The sequence below is a fragment of the Leishmania mexicana genome, chromosome 9, assembly GCF_000234665.1.
Source record: "Leishmania mexicana MHOM/GT/2001/U1103 complete genome, chromosome 9".
Classification (NCBI taxonomy): Eukaryota; Euglenozoa; class Kinetoplastea; order Trypanosomatida; family Trypanosomatidae; genus Leishmania; species Leishmania mexicana.
In genome coordinates this window covers 225,055-241,610 of record NC_018313.1, presented here as the reverse complement: position 1 = coordinate 241,610, position 16,556 = coordinate 225,055, and the positions used below count along the sequence as shown (strand labels likewise).

Sequence of the window (16,556 nt, the reverse complement as noted above, 5' to 3'; positions counted from 1 at the left end):
GTTCGCGGTCATTTTCGAATCGCGCATGTCGCACGTGGGGATATAGTCCCCCTCCGCCCTGAGCGCGCACGGGGCTGCACTGCCACCGTCATCGCGGTCAATCGAGAGCGATCCGCAAGATGTGGAGGGTTGGTGGTTGGTGGAAGAAGTCCAGGCAGGAGGGAGGGAGGCATATATGTATATATATATGTGGGTGTGTGTTACAGAACAAAGCCCTCCCGCCCCGCCCCGCCCCCCTCCTCCACGCACAAAACACCCAGAGAGAGGGAGGCGGCAGTGGAGGCGATGAAGATGCCGACGGTTCTGTGCGGGTGTGCTGTGAGCAGCACACGAGCGACAACCACGCGCAATGAAAAGCTGGTGTTATGCACGACATCCCTCTCGCGCCTCTTCCGCGCGTGTGGACGTGGGAGTTAAGTCAAACGACCTTCACGAGCCGATCAGGGACGGCATCTCCACCTCGTCAAACTCATCGTTGTGGCCGTCTGACAGAAGGTGAGACGACGGGGTCAGGCTGATGCGCGACTTCGCCGCGATGGGGGAAGAGGGGCGTACGGCTACGTGTGCGTGGGAGCGACTGCTGGCGTCCCGCGAGCCGAGCACCCCGGAGGGACCATACACCGTTGCTGAATCTGCTTGAGAATTACTGGTGCGAGAGTGATAACGCAAGCCTTGCTCGAGAAGGCAACGCTGTACCACCCCCAGCAGCTCTGCAGAGCGAGCACGCGGCGCTGCACCGTTGCTGCTGCTGCCCGCCGGGGAATGGGCTGGCAGTCGTGCGTGGGGTGCGAGTGCGAGGGCGCCGAAGGGGGCCGTTACCACGCCCCCTTTTTCCTCGTCTCCCAGCGCAGACGCACCCGTCCCGCTCGACGTGCTCATGTTGTCATCCGTGGCGCTGCGGCGACACCGACGCTGCCGCACCACCGCAACAAGTCTGTCTTTTACAGCCGTGAAGACCACCCCAGTGAGAGGGACTTCGGCCGCCGCTGCCGCGTCCGCAGGCCAGCCGTGCACCGCGACGTACTCCATGGTCTCCAACAGGGTGTGGTGGAGTGCGGTGAAGGACTTGTCTATGTTCGTGTTTGAGAGCACCAGAACCGGAAGCGACGCCGCCTCCACGCTGTCGACCAGGTGAGCTTGGATGGTGCGGATTGCGTTGAAGGAGCGGATGTACTTGTTGTTTCGCGCCTGCATGGACATGCCGCGTGCGCGGATGCAGAGCCGCTCCAGGTGACTGTCCGCCTTGGGGATGCGCACGAGAACAGGAACACAGGCCACATGCGACACGAGAAGCTCGGCGCGCTTCGCCGCCAGATATCGCGGGAGCAGATGCACCCCTTCCACCACGATCGACTCGCGGCGAGCGAGGAGGCGCGCCAGCATCCCGTCGAGAATGCGGAGGACAAGGTCGCACTGTGCCTCGTACCCTTGAACGATGACATTCTCATCGGCGCTCTGCGGATGCGGCACCGCAGCTCCGTCATCCACGGAGACGTGACCATTGTTTCCCGTCACCTTGTGCGCCTCATACGTGGACACAAAGAGGGCCGGGAACTGCGCCTCGTGCCCGCGCAGGCGCGTCCGCAACACCTGCCGTACTGTGTCGGTAGACAGCACGTTTGGGACGCGCAGCTGACTCGCCACCAGGCTGGCCAGCGTGCTCTTCCCTGCGCCGCTGGGGCCGCCGACGAAGATGACTACAGGCATGCGTCGGGACTGCTGCGCGCACACCATGTTCCACCGGGAAAGCGGCCTCAGCGAGATCATCTGCCCTCGCAGCCCACTCCCCAACCATTTGATGATGCTCCTGCTCCACGTGACGGCGGGGACCCTCAGACAGTAGCGGTGGTGCTGGGACGCGTTCTGATCGTCAGGAGAGGACTGCCTCAGCCAGTCCGCCACGAGAAGAGGCAATGGTACGGGCAGCTGACGCACTGGTGTACGGAAAGGCGTCGGTGCCGGTGATTTGGTGTCCAGCAAGACGACTGGCGCAGTGAGGGGAGTTGCGGTGGTGTAGGCTGCCGAGAGAAGCTGTGCAAGCATGCGGTCGGCGGTCTGTCGAACGCGATGTTGCTTTATGCCACAGCAGAGCAGCACACGGTGAAGGCTGTAGCGGGTAAAGGTGGGCGGCTCGCCCTCCGCGTGACCGATGCATCGTTGGAGCCGATCGGATGGCGCGCACTCATCAGCGGACGGTGTGGAGTCGGACGTCACGCAGACGCGGTGAATGAGGCGCGAGAGCCCAATCCAGTACGACAGCGCGTCATCGATCGACGGCGGTGCCACGGGTGTAGGGACGGTGGGGCTTAATCCCGTCTGGGGTGAGGCAGTCGTGGCCATCGATACTGGGGGACACGACGAGGGCGCGCGCACACACGCACACACCGGTGTGACAGAGGAGGGGGGGGGGCGCCCTCCCCGGGGGAAGTGGGAAGCGAGAGCAATACACAAGGTGATGCGCGTGTGCGCTGGACGCTGGCGCTAAGGAGGATAGCGAGCGCCCGGTATGGTTGTGGAGTCGAGCAATACAGAGCTCTTGGCAGTCACGGACGGGACTTACACATACATACATGCAAGTACATACGCGCGTACCCACGGCGAGCAACCGTTGTGGGGCCAAAGCAGTAGTAGCTCTGTGGTCAGCACAGGAGAACAGGAAGGGGGAGGGGAGAGATGAGGAGGAGGATTAGGGGGAGAGGGGGGTGGGGCGAGTGATCGAAGACATCTCAGGCTCACAAGCACGACCCCGACGCGCAGCTACACCTTTGTGGAGGTGCGCGTGTTTGTGCAGGAGAGGGACCTGGTGGTGGCGGTGGCCCCACCCCTCTACTTTCTTGTCTGTTCTGGTGTTGGAAGGGCAGCGCACAGACGCACAGACATCCATACATATACATGTATATATATATATATACACCTCCCTACTCACGTACGTGGGCGCACATGCCTCACACTCGCGCACCTGAAGGTGGGAGGGGATGTTGTGTCGGAACCGTGAGTGTGTATGTGTGTGGGTGGGTGGGTGTGTCGGGAGGAGGAGGGGTCGGTGTAGAGAGGAAAGTCTGGACACGGTCTTGGCACCCGGTCCTACACCTCCATACCAACCATCACAACAACAACAAGCGACGATACGCTTTGGGCTTTTCATTTTCATTTTCTGGATGACGTCAGGGGGAGTGCCTTGCATGGGCAACGCCCCTCTCAGACGGACACGTACATCCACCCACAGGACCACCCGCCATGAATCGGGTAATCAGCGCCAGCGCCACCCAGTCCCTACAGTACACAGGCCGTGGCCTTGGCAAGGACAGCCGAGTCGCGCAGCGGCGCGGAAGGCAAGAGGATCTCCATCAAGTTCCGCCAAACGCCGCGGTCGTACAACCCTTTCAGGTCCTCCGTGAGCATCTTCTTAACACGCTTGCGGTACGCCAGGTTCTCCTTCCCGCCCTCCTCGTACCCGGGTTCTGACTTGGGTGGCGGGGGCTCCGTAAGCGCCAGAAGGGCCTTCGGCTTACGCTCGGCTACCTGTTCGAGGCGCTCGCGCACCTTTCGTGACTCACGGTATACCAAATCCAGCGTCGGGAGCGTCACCACAAACTCCACTGTGTCGTCGATCTTGTTGAGGTCGTTGACTGTCAGGTTCGCCACCGCAAAGGTCATCTGATAGACCCAGAACCCGTACAGCACGAGGCCGATGAAGAATGCGAAGAAGAGGAGACACGCCTCGAGCAAGTGGAAGTTGATGAGGATCATCAGGTACTGGGAGAGGCTCAGCGGCACGGTGTGACCGTTCGGGTATCGCAGCACCCACCCCCACGCGTGATGTGTTATGAGAAACTGGCGAATGTTGCGGAAGAGGTCGACGCAGGCCCAAGTGCAGGACATGGCGTGGCACAGAAGAAAACCGAGGAAATAGCGCGTTGTCCGCTCTGCCACGTCGTTGTTGATCCAGGGGCAGTGGTGATCGTACCGGCGCACGCACCGATGACACAGGCGGCAGTGCTTGCTGCGGCTGGGTCGAGAAACATGGCAGGTGATGCAGGTCTGGCCGAGCTGGACGGGGTGCCCCATCGTCGGGCTCGTGTATTCCTTTTGCACCTTCGTGAGCTGCGCGGTCGCGTCATCGGAGGCGATGGCGTACACCATGCCGTCCACAATGTACCGGTGGTTCAGCACAAACTCCTCGGCGGGTGAGAAAAGAAAGGACCGGCGGACTTTGGAGTTGCCTGGTGTCTTGCCCTGACCGGCGATACCAGCGCCGCGGTTTGGCGTTTCACGCGGCAGGAGTCTCTTCTTGGCGCTGGTGGCGGCTTTGGCCGAAAATTGCTGCCGCTGCGCCGCCTTATCGGCTTCCGCCGTCACGGTGCCCGGGTCGGAGAAAGTGGCGCAGGTCCACAGGAACTCGGAGAGCAGGACGAGAACCCACGACACCGCCTTCGACATGATGGATGCCTTGAGCCGCGGGAGGGAGATGAGCAGGTACAGCCCCTCCACCGTCCACACGAGGCCAATATAAAAGATGACCATGAACCAGTTACGCTCGTGGATCGTGCGTTTTGCACAACGGCTGCAGCACAGCCGGCCCTTGCGCTGATCACAGCCGTAGCAGCAGCTCACACAGAACCCGCCCACGGTCAGCGGGACGCTGGTGAGGAGGCGGTGGAGCTTGCCGACGACGCCGTCGCGGTGATACCTAGACGGGCCCATGATAATGACGTACATGAAGGTACCAGCTAGGGCAATGAGACCAATGAAGGTGCCAAATATAAGGATCAGCATGGCGCCTTCGCCTCTTCGTCTCCCTCGCGGGTGAGCTACACCGTGTGTGTGTGTACGTGTATGCGGAGGGAGACAGAGAGGGAGGGAGGGAGGTGTGGTGGTCGGTTGGGTGGGGTGGGGATGCGGGGGAAGGGGGTGTGAGGGGGAGGAGAGCGGCGAAATGATGAAGGGCCCGAGAAGAATGAGGAGGATGCACAGCCGTGAGCGTGTCTGCGAGGGATGGAAACGCCGTCGTGGTGGGGTTGAGGTGGGATCACTGAGGGCACCTTGTCACGCGATCGATTCCCCCCTCCCCCGAAGAACAGAGGAAGGGAGGGGTGGGTGGGGGAAGAAGGCGGTGGACTACACGCCTCGAGGGAGGGGGCAGCGCGCACTCGTGCGTGCGCGTCTCTCGCTCGTTCTCGCCCTGTACGTGTGCGGTGATGTGGCCGCGCAAGAGTTGGTGCCCGTACAGGAAATAGATAGAGAGGGGCACGATGGAGAGGGGTGCGGGTGTCAAGAGTCTATCATCTGGGAAACGCCGCCTCTCGTTCTGCCGAGGGGACGGATGACGTCGCGTGATGGGGGTACGAGGGAGACGAAATGGGTGGCAAGGGGGGAGAGAGCAAGACCGCCAGAGAGGGAGAGGGAAAGGGGCCCTTTCAACCATGAGCTGCGAGGCGCTGTGCGTCTCTCTCGCTCGTCCTTGTCCTTGGCCGGGTTGTTTCGTCTGAACTATATATTGTATAAAGATATACTGCTGCTGCCGCTGCCGCTGCCGCCGCCGCCGCGGGTGGTAGTGAGAGGGTCACCGGTGATATGGCGCAGAATGCGGTTGACAGTCGTATAGGTGGGGTATGCAGAGAGAGGGGAGCGGGGGGGGGGAGGCGCTTGGTGACCGCGATGCCCGCCGACGTTGTGAGAGATCGAGCCATGCTGCCAGCGCCTCTTCTTGTTCGCTCGCAGGTGGTGGTGCATGGGTCACTCAGACACGCTCATGCAGCCCCCCCCCCCCCCACACACATACACACACACGGGCAGTGCCATGGCAGAGGCTACGGAGAGTAGACGTCGTTTGGCCTTCGTGGGCGCTTGTGTCGGTGCTACGGTGGGGTGGGGTCAGGGAAGGGAGGATGTGCGGGTGGCAAGGAACGGGGCAAGCGGGCCCCTCCCCTCCTCTGTTTCTTGCCTCAGCTTCAAGGCTGCACCGAGGCGTCGTTGCCGTCGCCGCCTTGAGGCATCTGCTCCATTGGGTCCACGTGGCGGGGTACCGCTGGGTTCCGCAGGGGTTTCCCAGCCACCATGGGCTTTCGCACCATGGCGTGGAGGTCCTTTGATGAGTCCGAGGTGGGGCTGAAAGAACTCGGGGCGGTGCTGTTTTCTCGGGGCACCGGCACTGGTCTGGAGTCCGTCGCCAGAGGCGATATCGGCGTCATGAGGCGGTGATAGATGACGCTGGGGGAGCGGAACGCCGTCACGACGGCTGTGGCCGTCATCGAGCCATCTTCCTCTGCGCCACTGTTGACACTTTGCTCTAGCTGGGCAGCAGCACTCATGACGCTCCCCGTGCCGCTCGCACTTTGGTCGGCAGTGGTGACCGGTCGGGAGTCACGTGGGCGGTTTTCCTCCTCTGCGACCATGTCCAAGGTTGGCGGGACCTCGGCTACTGAGACGACGCTTTTATTGGGCGGGGCCAAGTTAGCACCGGGCAAGGCCTGTGCCTCCGCAGAAGCTGAGGGTGGTTCACAAAAAGGCTGTAAGCTAACCTTGCAGCTTGTCGTCGGTGGGGCCGCTGTGCTGATAATGCTGTCCAGCACGCCGCTGCTGCTGCTGCTGCTGCTGCTTGCCGGTGAGGACGGCGGCGATACCACGCCTCTGCCACTGGGGTGACGTGCCACTTCTTCTGGAAGTGCGACAGTCTCCTGCTGCGGTTGGTGGGGAGGGTTTCTTCCGCGGCTGCTGATCTTGACCGCCTCGAAGCGCTCTGATACAGGGGGGCGCAACGGGGTGCTGACGCCCGAGCCGCCGCTGCCGCGGTTTGGGCTGGCCATGATATCCATGGTGAAGGAGTGGAGGAGGCTGCTGCTGCGCCGTTCAGCAGAGGCAGCAACGGCGACCGTCGATGTGACAGAGGAGAGGAGCTGGTGAGAACGCTGCCTCTGCGGTGGCGGGTTTCGGTCCACCGAGCGCACCGGTGAGGCGCTGTCCATGTTGCCTGTGTCGAGGGCAGGGGGGACCATGGAGTCCAGGTTGGAGTTGGTTTCCACCGTCGCAACGCCGCCGCCTGGCGGGACACCATCGGTTTGGGTGGGTGTAGGGATGTGGGATGAGGATGCCGCGAGCTGCTGCTGATGCACTGCGATAAATTCCTGGCTACGGATGCGGCGGTGCACAGATGCGCGTGCCGACCAGTGCGTGACGTTCGCCGGCGACGGAGAGTGGCAGACAGGAAATGGCGACGACCCGGCCACCGGGCCACCTGCCACGACGGCCAACGGAACACGGGCCGCCCCAGAGATGATGTGCGAGGGTTGCGGCGGCATCTCCTCCGTGCGCCGCTGGAGTTTCCCGCACGCCTGCCACCTGATGTCGTTGTGTCGCTGACGGCTCAGCCGGGAGTTGGCCATCAGCATCGGGGCTGTAGGCTGCATCATGCTCGGCATGCCCCCGTCTCCTGCCGCCGTGTTTATGCCGCTGTTGCGCGGCGAGCCGTTCGTTGCAGGCGGCCTTTGTTTCTGCACTTCAAACCGCCGCACCGTGTAGCGGATCGCGTCCACCCACTGGTCCCGCTGCTCGGGCGAGGCGGCGTAGAAGGTGATACGCTTTGAAAGGCTTGGCAAGAGGAGCTCGAAGCAGTTGACCGTGTCCAACGACGGGTCATCGCGCGCTGCCACCACGCGCAGCCCTGAAAGGGGAATCGTGCCACGCACCCGGAAACGACCGTTGCTGCTCTCCTCAGCGTAGCACATCCAATCGCTGAAGAGGAAGATAAGGCGCTCGTGCCGCCCGCGCCCAAAGCGCTTCAGCAGACGACCGTAGTGTATGAGGACGCGGTTGCTGTGATTCGCTGGTACTCCGCCGGAGGAGAGCGCTGCAGCAGCGCTGCTGTTCACCGGCTCACCACCGGCGAGGGAAACAGGCCCTCCGCTGTTCGTAGAGGAAGCCGGGATGTCCATAAGCGCCATGATGCCTCTTACATCGTGCAGGCAGAGCTCCTCCACGATAAGGTTCGTCTCCTCGCTGATGCGCAGCGCGGCGACGTCGATAAAGCAGTTCTGCAGCCGCGTACGGTCCTTCGGCAGCAGCGCGCCGCTCTCCACCAGGCACCGTGCCGCGTGGGTGTAGCGGCGCAGGATGCTTAGCGGGGTGGCAAGAAGCACCAGAAGCGTGCGGAAGCCTTCCCACATCGCTGGGATGGGAGGGAAGCGGGCTGCAGGGGACGAGACTGCCGCGGTAGGGCGAGAGCGTCGAGCGCCACCGCTGCCGCCGGCCAGTGCTCTTGCCGGGGGCAGCGCATGACCCTGCCTGCCCGCCGCGCTGCGCTGCTTCAGCTCCGGGGGCGCTGGTATGCACACCCGATCATCCTCTGGCATGCCGGATGGTCCGAAGGAGCGCCAGAGAAAGTCCAAGAAGAGATCATTTTGCAGGATCGTCCTCTGGTCCATCTCCGACAGGCTGGCGAGGGTGGCCGCCGACACCCCAGACGACCCCGATGGCTCTGTGCACCATCGCCACAGCCGCGACAACCGCAGCAGGTGCGGCGCTGCCTGCTGCGTGTACTTGACTGTGTACATCATGTGCTCCGCCATGAAGTGCTTCATCAGCTCAGACCCGAAGAACTCGCAAACCATGACGCCAATCTCGATGTAGACGCTGCGAGCGCCTGCGGGGGCGCTGAGGGAAGGGTTACGAAGGGCTGAAGCATGCTTGCGTGTGTTGAGGCCCGCGTCGGGGACAGGCGTGGCGGCAGGAGAGTGGAGCACCGCGCTGTTCGCAGTGTCCTGGGTCGCTGGATGCAGCTCATCCACAATTTGGGTGAGTCGTAGAAGGACCGTGTCGAGCTCCTGCACGAGGGAGAGGTGCACCCCATACAGGGTAGGTAGATTGGCGAAGATGCCCCAGTACTGACCGAAGGTCAGCGTGGCGCGTGCCTCCGCCTTGCTGGTTGACGTAGAGGAGGAGGGGGATTTTGCGCTCACCGCATCCGTTTTCGAAGCTTTCTTGGATGCTCTGTGCATCATTCCAGTCGCTTTGGTCGTCTTGACGGGCGTTGCCTCTTTCTGCGCAGGCGCCTCCGGCTCGACCACGGCGGGCTGGGGTGGCAGGCGTCGCGCTTTTACCTCACCAGCTGCCGCGGCCGCCATTGTCGAGGGCACCGGCGAGTGTGCGTGCTTGACAGGAGAGCTGAAACGGTTCAACGCACTGGCAGATGGCGACCTCAGCTGTGGAGCGGGGACAACCATGGGGCGCTGGCTTGGCGGCAGACACACTTGGGCCAACGGATCGTGCACATTCTCGATAAGGTAGCTCAGCTGTGCCAGTGACACCTCCTCGTCTTGCAGGAGGCGGTGCAGAAGGCGGAGGCACGCCACGGCAGCATCGGCGGCTGACGTTTGCGGGGTGTTCATTCGACAGTGTGTACACACGGGAAGGGAAACAGGACAGAAGTCAGCCAAAGCAGGGAGCGGACAGGCAACGTTGCCGGCGTAGAGGCGCTGCTCTCACCTCACGGTGTGTGTGTTGTTGTTGGGGCCGGAACGCGCAACGAAAGACAAGGGCAGTGACGTCTCCGCCAGTGGGCTCCCACGCAGACGGACAGGCGGGTAACGCAGCGAGAAGGGGAGGGGGTCGATGACGTGAAGAGAAAGAAAACCAGCAAGCAAGCATCCAACAAAATCGGAAAGTGAAATGGGGGATGAGGGGAGATATAAATATATACTGTAGTGTATTGTGGTCCTCCCCTGTGGGCGGGGGGGGGGGGCTGTGAGTGCCGGAGAGAAGCAGGCAGAGACAGACAGGCAGAAAATAAACCGAACGAGGCGAAGGGCGAGGGGGGGGAGAGAGAGAGAGGACACGGCGCACCGTGCAAGCTTGCTAGGAAACGGAGGGTGGGAAAACGAGGGCGGGTGTGGTGGTGGGTCGAGACGGTCGCCGTGCAAGTGTGAGGGTGAGCGTGTTTGTGGTGGGAGTGGTTCACCTCCGCCACCCCCGCAACACACGAGAGGGCCAGGGCCATTCAAGGAAGGGAAAGCAGGGGCAGAGACAGGGGAACGGGGAGAGACATGGACGAGTACGCGGGGAATGGTGCTCACACACACGCACACACACACAGAGGGAGGGAGGGAAGGTGAGGGTGAGGGAGATGGACATTGATTCACGTGCGTGCGTCCATCTGTGCCTTCAGGGCACCCACATGAAATGCGGAGCCAAGAGGGGGTATGTATATATATATATATATATCCACGTACACATGTTTGGGCTGCGGACGAGGAGACGCCGGGGCCGCAGCGCCATGTGTGCAGTTCGGCCAATATACAAGATCGAATGTTGCTTTTCTTAGCGTCTTCCTCGCACGTTTTCGTGTGTATTTCGGAGTCGAGCAGAGGGAGGGAGGGGGGCGACAGTTGTCAAGCAGTAGCAATGGGACGCACACGTACGAACTTGTGTCTGTCTGTGCGTGAATTCGCGCAACGGCTTCGAGGGCGGAGGTCATCGCAGCTCTCGTCCGTCCATGCACTCGAGCAGCCACCCAATCCGCTTGCGATGCAGCTCGCCTTCACGCAACATGTTGGCGTGCGTCACGGTGGTGGCGGCGGCCGCTCCCTGCGGTACGATAAAGGAAGCGGGCTGGAAGGTGTTGCGCAGGTCTTGCAGCTGCGCCACAGACGCGATGACGTTACCAAGCCCATTCGCGAAGAACCAATCCCGCACCGCTGAGTCGAACTTGGAGGCGCTGCCGAAGTCAGTGGAGTACGGTATCTGCTGCCCATCCCGGCCAAGTGGGTTGTCATGCACCGCGTTCTCTAACATGCGCTGCAGGAGTGGGTCAGGGTTCGGCTCGACAGCACCGCCGCGACCCCCGGGGTTGCTGGTTCCCTGCGCCTTACTCGCGGCTGCCACATACCGACGCAGAGACGTCACCTGCTGCAGGAGCACGCTAATCGTGTTGAGCACCGCGGCACGGATCGGAGTGGGCATAAATGGGCAGTACGCCAGGTTCAGCATTGCCGTCACGCCGCCGGTCTGCACGAAACGGCGCAGGCTCGACGGGTTGTAGTGGCAGGCGGCCTCAACAGCGTCCACGAGCGCCACGACGACGCGGACAAGCGACGGGTCGACGGAAACCTGCGAGCGACCCGATCCTCGCAACACCGCTGTGAGAGCTGGTGCTGTGGTTGCGGACAAGGTGCCGGGCGTGCGCGCGCCACTCACACTGCTGAAGTTCGTGCTGAGGCCTCTTTTCCCACGCTGGCACGTTTGCTCTTCGCCTTCCCGCTCCTCCAGCTCCCGCCGCTGAGATGTGAAGAGGGCGTCGATGTGGCTGCGCATGCACTGGAACACCTCCGTCGCGTAGTACAGCAGGCACCCCTCAGCGCAGCAACGTCGCTGGTGGTAGAGTATCAGGCACGTGCCCTGGATGTAGCGGAGGGCCAGCTCCTGCTCCTCGTAGGTGACTGCTGTCGCTGCTCGCAGTAGTTTGTTCTCCTGTGGTGGTGTCCCTTGAGATGCCGCGCCGCTTGCTGCCCCCACAGCACTTCTCGACGTTGTCGGAAGCGTAGTCCACTGCAGCGCCACGTCACTCGGCAGCTGGACGCTGATGGGGGCCCCAGTGCTCATGGCATTGCGCACCTCCAGCCGAGGTACGAAGATTGTGTTGAAAATCGAGTTCGTGTAGTCCACCCCTTCCAGCGCGTGCTGCACAACGTCCCAGGAGGGGCTGCGGAACGCGTTGGCGCAGCGGGCGGCGGCCGCCTCCTTGTCGCGACGCTGCGGCAACTCAGAGGAGGGAGGGCGCTGGTAGTGGGGGTAGTGCCCATGGCCGACGGCTGGCGACGACCCGCCTAACACCTCGACACGCACCGCGTCGTAGGGCGGGAGCACCACGTTCGATCGCCCCGTTGGCGCGGCTGCAGCTGCACTGTCGGTGTGGCGCGCATCGGACTTGGTCTGCTGGTGCTGCTGGTGTTCTTGCTGTCGCTCAGCCGACTCGATGGAGGCCTGCGTTGTCCATTCCAAGAGTTGAGCCGTCGCCTCCTTCAATCCCTCCACCCGCACCGTGTGCAGCTTCGACGACATCTTCTGCACGCTCAACCGCAGCCGCGCCGCCACTTCGCGCTCGGTTGCCTCACGGAAGGCGAGCTCCAGAAAAGGCGTGGCGTAGAACGTGTCCACAGCGGCGGCGACGGCGATCGCGTCGCTACCTGTGCGTAGGCTATTTGGGATGGGACGCGGCTTGGCTCGGCTGTACTGCGCCCTGCGCCGGAACGCTGTTGGGGTGTTCTCGGTTGCAAAGTGCCCACCATCCGGTTGATGTGCCAGGTGCTGCTGCTGCGCAAGCTTGTCGACTCTGTCGCTGTCATCGCGCTTCTTATCATCGAGAGATAGTAGGGTGACATGCGAAACGGTGCCGCCGCCGCCGCCAGGGGAGGCGCGGTGCTTGGACCTTCGCATAGAGGGACGGGTACTTGCGGCGACGCCCGAGCCGACGGCGGGGTCGCGGTTGGTGAGGTGGTGGTGATGCCGGTGCGAGAACTGCGCACGGGATGCATAGTAGTACGGATCATTCACGTTGCGGCGGAGCAGCAGCACGGAAGGCGAGACGAACGTTCCACCCATGGTGGTGATCGGCGACCGGGTCGTTGACGATGCGGCAGTCGCAGCTGCCGCTCCTGATACAGCCACCGACGCACTCGAAGGGGAGGCGTCCAGCCCGACGGGCACGCGCAAGAAGGACGGTTGTGGCATGTGAGGGCGGGGGAAGGGGAGGGGGTGGGGGAGTCGTTGTGTGTCCGTGTGGATGTGTGGAGTCGTGTCAGCCGACCGGGCTGATCGGAGTACCGAGCGTAGCTTGTTCACTTGTGTACTTCTTGTACACTCATATGTTGTCGCCAGCACAGAGATGAGAAGAGGTAGGAAGGTGTGGGGGTGGGGTGGGGTGGGATGGGGAATGGCGAGCGAGATACCGACGGTGCTCCAGGAAAGACAGTGGGCAGAAGGCTGCCTTGTAGGGGTGGCCGTGCGCGTTGACCGCCACGACGGACGCATTGTGGATGTGTTTTTGCCTTCTCGCAACGCGTCCGCTCCACCACGCACAGGGAAGCAGGTGTGTGCGCATACAAGGCCACAGCTCATCCGCCTCTGCTGGACCGCGGCGATGCCAAGGAACATAGACTGACGAAGACCGTTTGGCGCCACTCAGCTCACTGCAACGCCGCGGCACGCAGCGCAGGGTAGGCCCACGTGTGACTCCGAGCATCACCACAACGCACCAGCAGCAGCGGAAAAGCGGTAGGTGGGATGCGCATCATGGTTGAGTAGTTCGACACGATTTGTAGTGGGGTGAGGGAAACACGATGCGCATGGCCGCAGGGCTCTTCGGCAGAGCGCCGGGACCAGACACGCCTGCCCGCCAGCACGAAGCGCCTGCAGCGAGTACCGGAAGGCAGGCTGCAGAGGCGCGTGGCTTCCCCAGAACGAATGCATACGGGACCCTGAGATACCACGCGGGCTGAGGTGGCCCGGCATCATCAGGGAAGGGATTCGAAAGAAAGGGGCGCGACGCCGATGCACCCGTGAGACAGATGAGGTGGGATGGGGTAAGAGGGGTAGGCCGTCCGGTTCGACGACCCTCCTCCGTGAGCGCATGGCGGTACATGCTCCATCAAGAAGAATACAAGCTCCGTCGCTAGGGAGGCGCAGATGTACATGTCGGAGTGCTTGTGTGGCGGCGGCGATCAAGACGCGCACGCGCACGGTAGAAGGTGAGCAAGGCGGCGAGGTCAGCAGTCCGTTCTCAGGCATTTTTAAGCCTTCCCAACTTCCTTCATCCGCTCCGTCGCCACCTTCCACGCCCAGCCCGTACACGCACTCGGCGTGCCGACCACCACCTCCTGCAAACACTTGCCGTTATTTGCCCAGTGGAGAATCCTGTCCTTGGTGTCGCACAGATATGCGACATGAGTTTGCACGGTCTGTGCACGGGGCCGCGGCGCATCCTCGTCACGTCCGGGGCCACGTGCACGGTGCTGCGACAACGTTAGCGGAGAATCATGTTCGCAGCGGATGTCGCCTGTGTACACGTCCACCGCGAAGACCGACGGCGTGTTGGTGTGGTAAGGTGTGTACACCTGCGAGACCTTCACCGTCTCACCTGCTGAGGCCGCCTTGAGTTTGTCCTTGGCGGTCCTCCTCGCCTCCATCGCGTCGGACACGCTCAGCATGTGCGGTGCCTCGGGGTGCCGCGTGGGCCACTGCAGTCGGCCACCACCGCGGAACAGCGTCGAGGCTGGTCTCACGCACGCGCGGCGGGCCAGGTGGACATCCCCTGCCGGATCCGCGATCACCATAACCCGTCCATCACGATGGGTTTGATAGGGTTGCCAGGAGCCTGTCGGGATCACCGGGGCTCGCTGGAACGGGTTTGTGGTGCGATCGAACACACCCGGTGTGTAGGCGGACAGGTTGTTGTTCGGCAGGAGGCCAAGCCGCTGGGCTACGAGCGGTGCCTCGCGGCTGTCAAAGCGCTGCGCGACGAAGGTCTGCCGCATCGCCTCCAATCCGTAATAGCTTACGGAGATGTTGTCGATATGGAGAGGTGGCGCTGGCTGCTGGGCCGCGTAGGCCGCCGTGTTTATCCTCTCCACCTCTGTGGGTGTGATAATCCGCCCTCTCCGCTGCTGCGCCGTCGTGTCGTCCAAGGTGGTCGGGGTTCTGGAGTCCACGAGGTGGCTGGCTTCCAGTTGCAGGATGCGCCGCATCAGCGGATAGTACTCGTAGTGGTCTCCGTAGGCGCGATGCAGGGTGGTGAGGGAGATGTGCTGAATCTCCGAGTTGAGGGCGTCGTGCATATGTACGAGGCGTGCGTGATGTTGCAGCTGTTGCACCGACACCCCGGCTGCCAGTGGATCGTTGGTGCGAGCCTCGTCCATGCGGTAGCGCACGTACTCCTCAAACGACTCCAGTTCACGGGTAACGTTCGAGAGCTGCAGCTGCAACGTTGTGCGGTTGCCGACAAGGTGACGGCCCAGTCGGTCCCAACCCTTCTGCACGCGACGGCGCTGGATGCGGTGGCCGTGTGCGTATACGCGCTCGAGCACGGCCGCGGCCGCCTGCTTCTCCTGCTGCACTTCGAGTGAGGTGTAGAGGGAGTAGTACCCCTTGTCCACCAGCATCGCGCGGGCAGAGGTGTGGTACGGGTACAGCTTGTCTTCATACGGGGACGGCATGGCGGTTTGGTACTGCGCCGCGCTCGCTCTGCGCTCTTTCCAGTGGGTTATCATCGCCGCGCGCGCCGTTTCCAGTGCGCGGTCGTTCGCCTCCACCACGTTAGGATCTTCACTAAGGCGGTGCGGCGAAGCGCCGCCGTATGGGGTGCCCTGAAGCACAGCTTCATCCTCTGCCGCACAGCAGTCCACAATGCCGTCGCCGACGAGTGACGGCGCGAGCAGCTGGCGCACCGTACCACAGGTACACACAAATGGAAGCACTGAACCACGGGAAACGTAGAGACGATCCCCAACGTCGCCGCGCTTCCGCGGCTGCAGCGGGTAGCCGCGTGCCTCGGCGTCCTCCTGCGCAATCACGTCGTCGGCTTCCCACAGACGCAGCGGCTGGCTCGAGACGAGGTACGACTTCCAGCGTGTGCCAACTGCGGGGGTGAGAGGGCCAGACATGGAGCAGGCGTTCGTCAGCAACTCGTCTGTGCCGTCCAGGCAGTCGCAGTAGTCGTCGTTCACGCGGCTGAGCGGAATGCGCTGCGAGACCACGTTAGCTGGTTGCGCGGCCAAGTGCCACTGCACCTCTTGCGGGGTGAGAACCACCCGTAGCGTTGGGAGCAGGCTGCCACCCTCACGATTCGGATCCGCCGAACCGTCGTGGAGTGGCTCCGCGCCGCGCCCTGCCTGGCATGCCGCGAGCACTTCTCGCCGCTCTTCCGACCGAAGATCGACAACGCGTGTGCCGCAGCTGAACAGAGGCGGCGCCGTCGACTTGCGGTGCGGTTGCAGAAAGGTCCCACTGTATGACTCGAGGGTGTAGCAGTGGAGGCGCGTTGACGACGATGGCCGTGCTGCAGGGGTCGGCTTCTGCTCAGCGGCGGCCGACCCTGCGTCCGATGTGGTGCCTTGTGGCGGTGGTGGTGGGCCGCTTTTGGACCCTGTCAGCGGCGGTGGAGCGGGGCGACGGGGTTGACCGGCGGGTGCACCGAAGCTGCCACCTACGACAGCGCCGTCCTGGTCACCGGCTCTGCTCGCCGTCACGGTGCTGATAATCAAGTTCGACATCCACACAGGGAACCACTCGCGCCCTTTGCCGGCCATCTCCAGACGGACAAAGGTCCTCTGCGCATCGGGCCCATCCACGATGAACAGCTGCACCAGCAGGAAGCTTATCAGAATGGAGAGGAAGAAAGCAACGATGAGCCCGAAGCCGAAGAGGACGACGCAGGACGGGCTCGATGCGACTGCAGGGTGGGAGGAAGGAGCAGCCGCTGCTCTTGTATCGGTCTTCGCTGGCGCTGGCGCCCCTGCAGCTGCTGCCGCCGCGTTGCTGCTGTGTGGAGCTGACGCATCATCGGCCTTTGC

General features: G+C 62.9%; 5 protein-coding genes across 5 annotated transcripts; all 5 read right to left on the bottom strand.

The window, feature by feature from the left end:
* Window positions 1–429: 429 nt before the first annotated feature.
* On the bottom strand, window positions 430–2,340 carry LMXM_09_0650 (conserved hypothetical protein; the record flags this gene model as incomplete). The annotated part of the gene is made up of 1 exon (XM_003872698.1): window positions 430–2,340. One exon carries the CDS (start codon window positions 2,338–2,340, stop codon window positions 430–432), a length of 1,911 nt encoding a protein of 636 aa, XP_003872747.1.
* A 933-nt stretch (window positions 2,341–3,273) lies between these two features.
* Window positions 3,274–4,776, bottom strand: LMXM_09_0640 (conserved hypothetical protein; the record flags this gene model as incomplete). Its single annotated transcript, XM_003872697.1, has 1 exon — window positions 3,274–4,776. One exon carries the CDS (start codon window positions 4,774–4,776, stop codon window positions 3,274–3,276), a length of 1,503 nt encoding a protein of 500 aa, XP_003872746.1.
* A 1,175-nt stretch (window positions 4,777–5,951) lies between these two features.
* LMXM_09_0630 (conserved hypothetical protein) lies at window positions 5,952–9,383 on the bottom strand (the record flags this gene model as incomplete). The annotated part of the gene is made up of 1 exon (XM_003872696.1): window positions 5,952–9,383. One exon carries the CDS (start codon window positions 9,381–9,383, stop codon window positions 5,952–5,954), a length of 3,432 nt encoding a protein of 1,143 aa, XP_003872745.1.
* A 1,081-nt stretch (window positions 9,384–10,464) lies between these two features.
* Window positions 10,465–12,426, bottom strand: LMXM_09_0620 (conserved hypothetical protein; the record flags this gene model as incomplete). The annotated part of the gene is made up of 1 exon (XM_003872695.1): window positions 10,465–12,426. The coding sequence occupies one exon, from the start codon at window positions 12,424–12,426 to the stop codon at window positions 10,465–10,467; it is 1,962 nt and encodes a 653-aa protein (XP_003872744.1).
* Window positions 12,427–13,778: 1,352 nt separating this feature from the next.
* Window positions 13,779–16,292, bottom strand: LMXM_09_0610 (conserved hypothetical protein; the record flags this gene model as incomplete). Its single annotated transcript, XM_003872694.1, has 1 exon — window positions 13,779–16,292. The coding sequence occupies one exon, from the start codon at window positions 16,290–16,292 to the stop codon at window positions 13,779–13,781; it is 2,514 nt and encodes an 837-aa protein (XP_003872743.1).
* Window positions 16,293–16,556: the final 264 nt, after the last annotated feature.